The 10229-nt window shown below is 47.6% G+C and overlaps 1 protein-coding gene across 2 annotated transcripts in view; it reads left to right on the forward strand.

Annotated features, from left to right (window-relative positions):
• CFAP46 (cilia and flagella associated protein 46) overlaps positions 1-10002 on the forward strand; it is a 351236-nt gene extending 341234 nt beyond the window's left edge. For both annotated transcript variants that reach the window (XM_088476936.1, XM_088476935.1), the window contains 2 exons: positions 9180-9263; positions 9764-10002. In XM_088476936.1, the coding sequence (XP_088333062.1) occupies positions 9180-9263; positions 9764-9891 (212 nt within the window). In that variant the 3' untranslated portion in view covers positions 9892-10002. The remainder of the gene's footprint in view (positions 1-9179; positions 9264-9763) is intronic.
• Positions 10003-10229: the final 227 nt, after the last annotated feature.

Here is a 10229-nt window from a genome sequence, read left to right on the forward strand (position 1 = left end):
TTTTCACATGGAGCAGAGCGTATAGATATAGGAGCTATCGTACACAACACAACCGCACAGAGCCGAACATACACATATAGGGGCTGTCGTACACAACCACACGAAGCTGAGCATACACATATAGGGGCTGTCGTACACGACCACACAGAGCTGAGTGTACACATATACAGTAGGGGCTGTCGTACACAACACAACCACACGAAGCTGAGCATACACATATAGGAGGTATCATACACAACCACACGGAGCTGAGCATACACATATAGGGGCTGTCATACACAACCACACGAAGCTGAGCATACACATATAGGGGCTGTCGTACACAACCACACGGAGCTGAGTGTACACATATACAGTAGGGGCTGTCGTACACAACACAACCACACGAAGCTGAGCATACACATATAGGAGGTATCATACACAACCACACAGAGCTGAGCATACACATATGGGAGCTGTCGTACACAACACAACCACACGGAGCTGAGCATACACATATAGGGGCTGTCGTACAAACACAGCCACATGGAGCTGAGCATACACATATAGGGCCTGTCGTACACAACCACACAGAGCTGAGCATACACATATAGGGCCTGTCGTACACAACCACATGGAGCTGAGCAGACACATATAGGGGCTGTCTTACACAACCACACAGAGCTGAGCATACACATATAGGGGCTGTCGTACACAACACAACCACACGGAGCTGAGCATACACATATAGGAGCTGTCGTACACAGCACAACCACACGTAGCTGAGCATACACATATAGGGGCTGTCGTACACAACCACACGGAGCTGAGTGTACACATATACAGTAGGGGCTGTCGTACACAACACAACCGCACGAAGCTGAGCATACACATATAGGAGGTATCATACACAACCACACGGAGCTGAGCATACACATATAGGGGCTGTCATACACAACCACACGGAGCTGAGTGTACACATATACAGTAGGGGCTGTCGTACACAACACAACCACACGAAGCTGAGCATACACATATAGGAGGTATCATACACAACCACACGGAGCTGAGCATACACATATGGGAGTTGTCGTACACAACACAACCACACGGAGCTGAGCATACACATATAGGGGCTGTCGTACAAACACAGCCACACAGAGCTGAGCATACACATATAGGAGGTATCATACACAACCACACGGAGCTGAGCATACACATATAGGGGCTGTCGTACACAACCACACGGAGCTGAGTGTACACATATACAGTAGGGGCTGTCGTACACAACACAACCACACAAAGCTGAGCATACACATATAGGAGGTATCATACACAACCACACGGAGCTGAGCATACACATATGGGAGCTGTCGTACACAACACAACCAGACGGAGCTGAGCATACACATATAGGGGCTGTCGTACAAACACAGCCACACGGAGCTGAGCATACACATATAGGGCCTGTCGTACACAACCACATGGAGCTGAGCAGACACATATAGGGGCTGTCTTACACAACCACACAGAGCTGAGCATACACATATAGGGGCTGTCGTACACAACACAACCACACGGAGCTGAGCATACACATATAGGAGCTGTCGTACACGGCACAACCACACGTAGCTGAGCATACACATATAGGGGCTGTCGTACACAACCACACGGAGCTGAGTGTACACATATACAGTAGGGGCTGTCATACACAACACAACCACACGAAGCTGAGCATACACATATAGGAGGTATCATACACAACCACACGGAGCTGAGCATACACATATAGGGGCTGTCATACACAACCACACGAAGCTGAGCATACACATATAGGGGCTGTCGTACACAACCACACGGAGCTGAGTGTACACATATACAGTAGGGGCTATCGTACACAACACAACCACACGAAGCTGAGCATACACATATAGGAGGTATCATACACAACCACACGGAGCTGAGCATACACATATGGGAGCTGTCGTACACAACACAACCACACGGAGCTGAGCATACACATATAGGGCCTGTCGTACACGACCACATGGAGCTGAGCAGACACATATAGGGGCTGTCTTACACAACCACACAGAGCTGAGCATACACATATAGGGGCTGTCGTACACAACACAACCACACGGAGCTGAGCATACACATATAGGAGCTGTCGTACACAGCACAACCACACGTAGCTGAGCATACACATATAGGGGCTGTCGTACACAACCACACGGAGCTGAGTGTACACATATACAGTAGGGGCTGTCGTACACAACCACACAGAGCTGAGCATACACATATAGGGGCTGTCGTTCACAACCACACAGAGCTGAGCATATACATATACGGGCTGTCGTACACAACACAACCACACAGAGCTGAGCATACACATATAGGAGGTATCATACACAACCACACGGAGCTGAGCATACACATATAGGGGCTGTCGTACACAGCACAACCACACGGAGCTAAGCATACACATATAGGGGCTGTCGTACACAACACAACCACACGGAGCTGAGCATACACATATAGGGGCTGTCGTACAAACACAGCCACACAGAGCTGAGCATACATATATAGGAGCTGTCGTACACAGCACAACCACACGGAGCTGAGCATCCACATATATAGGGGCTGTCGTACACAACCACACAGAGCTGAGCATACACTTATAGGGGCTGTCGTACACAGCACAACCACACGGAGCTGAGCATACACATATAGGGACTGTCGTACACAACACAACCACACGGAGCTGAGCATACACATATAGGGGCTGTCGTACAAACACAGCCACACGGAGCTGAGCATACACATATAGGGGTTGTCGTACACAACCACACGAATCTGAGCATACATATATAGGGGCTGTCGTACACAACCACACAGAGCTGAGCATACACATATAGGGGCTGTCGTACACAACCACACGATGCTGAGCATATACATATAGGGGCTGTCGTACACGACCACACGGAGCTGAGCATACACATATAGAGGCTGTCGTACACAACCACACGGAGCTGAGCATACACATATAGGGGCTGTCGTACACAACCACACGAATCTGAGCATACACATATAGAGGCTGTCGTACACAACCACACAGAGCTGAGCATACACATATAGGGGCTGTCGTACACAACCACACAGAGCTGAGCATACACATATAGGGGCTGTCGTAGACAACACAACCACACGGAGCTGAGCATACACATATAGGAGCTGTCGTACACAGCACAACCACACGGAGCTGAGCATACACATATAGGGGCTGTCATACAAACACAGCCACACGGAGCTGAGCATACACATATAGGAGCTGTCGTACACAGCACAACCACACGGAACTGAGCATACACATTTGGTAGCTGTCGTACACAACACAACCACACGGAGCTGAGCATACACATATAGGGGCTGTCATACACAACACAACCACACGGAGCTGAGCATACACATATAAGAGCTGTCGTACACAGCACAACCACACGGAGCTGAGCATACACATATAGGGGCTGTCATACACAACACAACCACACGGAGCTGAGCATGCACATATAGGGGCTGTCGTACACAACACAACCACACGGAGCTGAGCATACACATATAGGAGCTGTCGTACACAGCACAACCACACGTAGCTGAGCATACACATATAGGGGCTGTCGTACACAACCACACGGAGCTGAGTGTACACATATAGGGGCTGTCGTTCACAACCACACAGAGCTGAGCATATACATATACGGGCTGTCGTACAGAACACAACCACACAGAGCTAAGCATACACATATAGGAGGTATCATACACAACCACACGGAGCTGAGCATACACATATAGGGGCTGTCGTACACAGCACAACCACATGGAGCTGAGCATACACATATAAGAGCTGTCGTACACAGCACAACCACACGGAGCTAAGCATACACATATAGGGGCTGTCGTACACAACACAACCACACGGAGCTGAGCATACACATATAGGGGCTGTCGTACAAACACAGCCACACAGAGCTGAGCATACATATATAGGAGCTGTCGTACACAGCACAACCACACGGAGCTGAGCATCCACATATATAGGGGCTGTCGTACACAACCACACAGAGCTGAGCATACACTTATAGGGGCTGTCGTACACAGCACAACCACACGGAGCTGAGCATACACATATAGGGACTGTCGTACACAACACAACCACACGGAGCTGAGCATACACATATAGGGGCTGTCGTACAAACACAGCCACACGGAGCTGAGCATACACATATAGGGGTTGTCGTACACAACCACACGAATCTGAGCATACATATATAGGGGCTGTCGTACACAACCACACAGAGCTGAGCATACACATATAGGGGCTGTCGTACACAACCACACGATGCTGAGCATATACATATAGGGGCTGTCGTACACAACCACACGATGCTGAGCATATACATATAGAGGCTGTCGTACACAACCACAAGGAGCTGAGCATACACATATAGGGGCTGTCGTACACAACCACACGAATCTGAGCATACACATATAGGGGCTGTCGTACACAACCACACGAATCTGAGCATACACATATAGGGGCTGTCGTACACAACCACACAGAGCTGAGCATACACATATAGGGGCTGTCGTAGACAACACAACCACACGGAGCTGAGCATACACATATAGGAGCTGTCGTACACAGCACAACCACACGGAGCTGAGCATACACATATAGGGGCTGTCATACAAACACAGCCACACGGAGCTGAGCATACACATATAAGAGCTGTCGTACACAGCACAACCACACGGAGCTGAGCATACACATATAGGAGGTATCATACACAACCACACGGAGCTGAGCATATACACATAGGGGCTGTCGTACACAACACAACCACACAGGAGCTGAGCATACACATATAGGGTCTGTCGTACACAACCACACGATGCTGAGCATACACATATAGGAGCTGTCGTACACAACACAACCACACGGAGCTGAGCATACACATATAGGGGCTGTCATACAAACACAGCTACACGGAGCTGAGCATACACATATAGGAGCTGTCGTACACAGCACAACCACACGGAGCTGAGCATACACATATAGGGGCTGTCATACAAACACAACCACACGGAGCTGAGCATACACATATAAGAGCTGTCGTACACAGCACAACCACACGGAGCTGAGCATACACATATAGGGGCTGTCATACACAACACAACCACACGGAGCTGAGCATGCACATATAGGGGCTGTCGTACACAACACAACCACACGGAGCTGAGCATACACATATAGGAGCTGTCGTACACAGCACAACCACACGTAGCTGAGCATACACATATAGGGGCTGTCGTACACAACCACACGGAGCTGAGTGTACACATATAGGGGCTGTCGTTCACAACCACACAGAGCTGAGCATATACATATACGGGCTGTCGTACAGAACACAACCACACAGAGCTGAGCATACACATATAGGAGGTATCATACACAACCACACGGAGCTGAGCATACACATATAGGGGCTGTCGTACAAACACAGCCATACGGAGCTGAGCATACACATATAGGGCCTGTCGTACACGACCACATGGAGCTGAGCAGACACATATAGGGGCTGTCTTACACAACCACACAGAGCTGAGCATACACATATAGGGGCTGTCGTACACAACACAACCACACGGAGCTGAGCATACACATATAGGAGCTGTCGTACACAGCACAACCACACGTAGCTGAGCATACACATATAGGGGCTGTCGTACACAACCACACGGAGCTGAGTGTACACATATACAGTAGGGGCTGTCGTACACAACCACACAGAGCTGAGCATACACATATAGGGGCTGTCGTTCACAACCACACAGAGCTGAGCATATACATATACGGGCTGTCGTACACAACACAACCACACAGAGCTGAGCATACACATATAGGAGGTATCATACACAACCACACGGAGCTGAGCATACACATATAGGGGCTGTCGTACACAGCACAACCACATGGAGCTGAGCATACACATATAAGAGCTGTCGTACACAGCACAACCACACGGAGCTAAGCATACACATATAGGGGCTGTCGTACACAACACAACCACACGGAGCTGAGCATACACATATAGGGGCTGTCGTACACAACACAACCACACGGAGCTGAGCATACACATATAGGGGCTGTCGTACAAACACAGCCACACAGAGCTGAGCATACATATATAGGAGCTGTCGTACACAGCACAACCACACGGAGCTGAGCATCCACATATATAGGGGCTGTCGTACACAACCACACAGAGCTGAGCATACACTTATAGGGGCTGTCGTACACAGCACAACCACACGGAGCTGAGCATACACATATAGGGGCTGTCGTACAAACACAGCCACACGGAGCTGAGCATACACATATAGGGGTTGTCGTACACAACCACACGAATCTGAGCATACATATATAGGGGCTGTCGTACACAACCACACAGAGCTGAGCATACACATATAGGGGCTGTCGTACACAACCACACGATGCTGAGCATATACATATAGGGGCTGTCGTACACGACCACACGAATCTGAGCATACACATATAGGGGCTGTCGTACACAACCACACAGAGCTGAGCATACACATATAGGGGCTGTCGTACACAACACAACCACACGGAGCTGAGCATACACATATAGGAGCTGTCGTACACAGCACAACCACACGGAGCTGAGCATACACATATAGGGGCTGTCATACAAACACAGCCACACGGAGCTGAGCATACACATATAAGAGCTGTCGTACACAGCACAACCACACGGAGCTGAGCATACACATATAGGGTCTGTCGTACACAATAACACGATGCTGAGCATACACATATAGGAGCTGTCGTACACAACACAACCACACGGAGCTGAGCATACACATATAGGGGCTGTCATACAAACACAGCTACACGGAGCTGAGCATACACATATAGGAGCTGTCGTACACAGCACAACCACACGGAGCTGAGCATACACATATAGGGGCTGTCATACAAACACAACCACACGGAGCTGAGCATACACATATAAGAGCTGTCGTACACAGCACAACCACACGGAGCTGAGCATACACATATAGGGGCTGTCATACACAACACAACCACACGGAGCTGAGCATGCACATATAGGGGCTGTCGTACACAACACAACCACACGGAGCTGAGCATACACATATAGGAGCTGTCGTACACAGCACAACCACACGTAGCTGAGCATACACATATAGGGGCTGTCGTACACAACCACACGGAGCTGAGTGTACACATATAGGGGCTGTCGTTCACAACCACACAGAGCTGAGCATATACATATACGGGCTGTCGTACAGAACACAACCACACAGAGCTGAGCATACACATATAGGAGGTATCATACACAACCACACGGAGCTGAGCATACACATATAGGGGCTGTCGTACAAACACAGCCATACGGAGCTGAGCATACACATATAGGGCCTGTCGTACACGACCACATGGAGCTGAGCAGACACATATAGGGGCTGTCTTACACAACCACACGGAGCTGAGCATACACATATAGGGGCTGTCATACAAACACAGCCACACGGAGCTGAGCATACACATATAAGAGCTGTCGTACACAGCACAACCACACGGAGCTGAGCATACACATATAGGGTCTGTCGTACACAATAACACGATGCTGAGCATACACATATAGGAGCTGTCGTACACAACACAACCACACGGAGCTGAGCATACACATATAGGGGCTGTCATACAAACACATACACACTCTCTTGCCAACTGATTACTTCCTCCCACTCCCGCATCCGAGATTTTGCCCGTGCTGCTCCCTACCTTTGGAATGCTCTCCCTCTCCCTATCAGACTCTCCACCTCTCTACAAATCTTCAAACGGGCTCTCAAGACCCACTACTTCATCAAGGCCTTCCAGCACTCCTCCTAACCCACCTCATGCTCTTTCCTTCCTATCTTCCCCTTCTGTGTCACGCCTGTCTGTCTGCCCCTCCCCTTAGAATGTAAGCTCTCATGAGCAGGGACCTCTTCCCTCATGTGCTTCTCTTTACATTTTCTTCTACTCTCTACTCCCCATTAGGGCACCTAACACGGGACCGCCAACTCCCGGCAGCTTATTGTGAGTGCTTTAATCACTATTTCAGCAATGTATATAAGTTGTGTCCCTGTCCTGCACTGTAATGTACTGTAAGTTACTTGTTTCTTGTTCACTTATTAGTTCTATGTACTATGTAAGGCGCTGCGGAACACTTGTGGCGCCATATAAATAAAGGATAATAATAATAATAATAATACACGGAGCTGAGCATACACATATAGGAGCTGTCGTACACAGCACAACCACACGGAGCTGAGCATACACATATAGGAGGTATCATACACAACCACACGGAGCTGAGCATATACACATAGGGGCTGTCGTACACAACACAACCACACAGGAGCTGAGCGAATGCATACAGTATACTGGCTATGTTGAGTAATATGCAACATAACCACCTGAAGGGGTATTACTGGGTGGTAATGGGGCGTGTGATAACAGGCAAAGTTTAGCGAGGGCATGTGGATGGAATTGTGGGCTATGTAGAGTTGTGCATTATAAGATCAATTGTGTTCAACTTGGCTCCTCCATCTTACCGGCCCTGATACTCATTCATCCCCTCTGACTAACCTCTCTCTTCATTCCCTTACCTCTAATATCTCATTGGTTGCTACAAGCAAATTATTTCACTTGCTCTCTTTCAAGAGTTTGATACCCCTGAGTACGATGTACTGCTCTAGATGATCAGATGTATGCTAAGCACAGTCATCTGTCTGCTCTTCCCATGCTAAATGCCATCCATGTAACAGGAACCCTAACACACATGCTGTGCTATGTACATTCATCAGGGAGGTGTCATACCCGGCACTGGAGCGCTTGTGCTCAGGAAATGCACCGTGCCCCAGTGTGACAGGGAATAAGCGTTTGGCGCACACTCCAGGTATGTCAGCACAGGGCTGTTTAGGTCTTCCTAGCTGCCAATTAGCTGTCATTCTAAGTGCTAGTGTAACACTACCATTACTTGTTGCCTTTGATATGATCACTTGTGTTCACATTTTACATGTCACGTGTGGTTGGTGTAACCTTTTAGATCTGTTGGCACTGGGCAAGACAACTGGGCAAACTGTACATAGCCAACGAAAGCTCGGCAGTGGCTCAGAAATGGCTGCGATGGGTAAGTGTAATCTCTTTGGCAGATAGAGAAACGCCTTTCTAATATCTTATTCATTTATTTTGTGCCCAGCTAGGACTTTTATATACTTTATTGCTAGATATGTATTTTGTTTTATATTCAGTCATTACTGAATGGGGATTGCTATCAGGTTACTATGATTAGGCTAATGAGCGGAGGTCACCTACGTGCAGACGTTTATGTCCACATATAATACAGGATTGCTGCTATTGCTAGTGGATTACTAATTACATGTGTACAGTATATGATGGCTATACTGAGATAATATGTGATGGCTTATTATGTCATACTTTGCATAAAATGTAGCCTGGAATGCACCAGATAAATAATCCACAAATATATATTATACACACCTAAAGATAACATATGTTTGCACACTTATCAATATTAGTGGCTTTTGTATATTCGTTGGGAGTTGTGCGCCTGTATATGACAGTGTATGATACTGCTCTTTAATTACTTGTATTTGCATTTTGCCATAGAAGGAGACATTTTGGAGGATGGACATGAAGAAACTGAACTGAGTCCCTGGGATCCAAGGCTTTCTCCTAGAGACCCCTCCTCATTTAGCTATACGCTGTTCGGCCTGCCCTCATTGGTCGTTATGTGATTTCCTTTGTCATAACACTGTGTGGTGATGAGACCAATATTTAGTGTGGATAATCCTTGGATCTAACTGAAAAATAATCCTTGTGATAATTAAAGACCCTATCAGCTTTTACACGCTGCTCAGATTGTGTGTCATCTATAAAGCACTGTCCTACGATCACTTAGCACGTTTTTATTTATAGAAGTGTACTAAATTGGGCATGTTAAAACAATTACTTTCTACTTCAACACATATTGTTTTTGACACTGCTTTAGGACCATGTATGGGATATTAATTGGAACAGAACACAGTGTCCTGATGCCAAGTATATTTGGCTTTTTATCTGTGAGAAATATTGC

This window comes from Taudactylus pleione, unplaced genomic scaffold (genome assembly GCF_031769625.1).
Source record: "Taudactylus pleione unplaced genomic scaffold, aTauple2 ptg000198l, whole genome shotgun sequence".
NCBI classification, from domain to species: domain Eukaryota; kingdom Metazoa; phylum Chordata; class Amphibia; order Anura; family Myobatrachidae; genus Taudactylus; species Taudactylus pleione.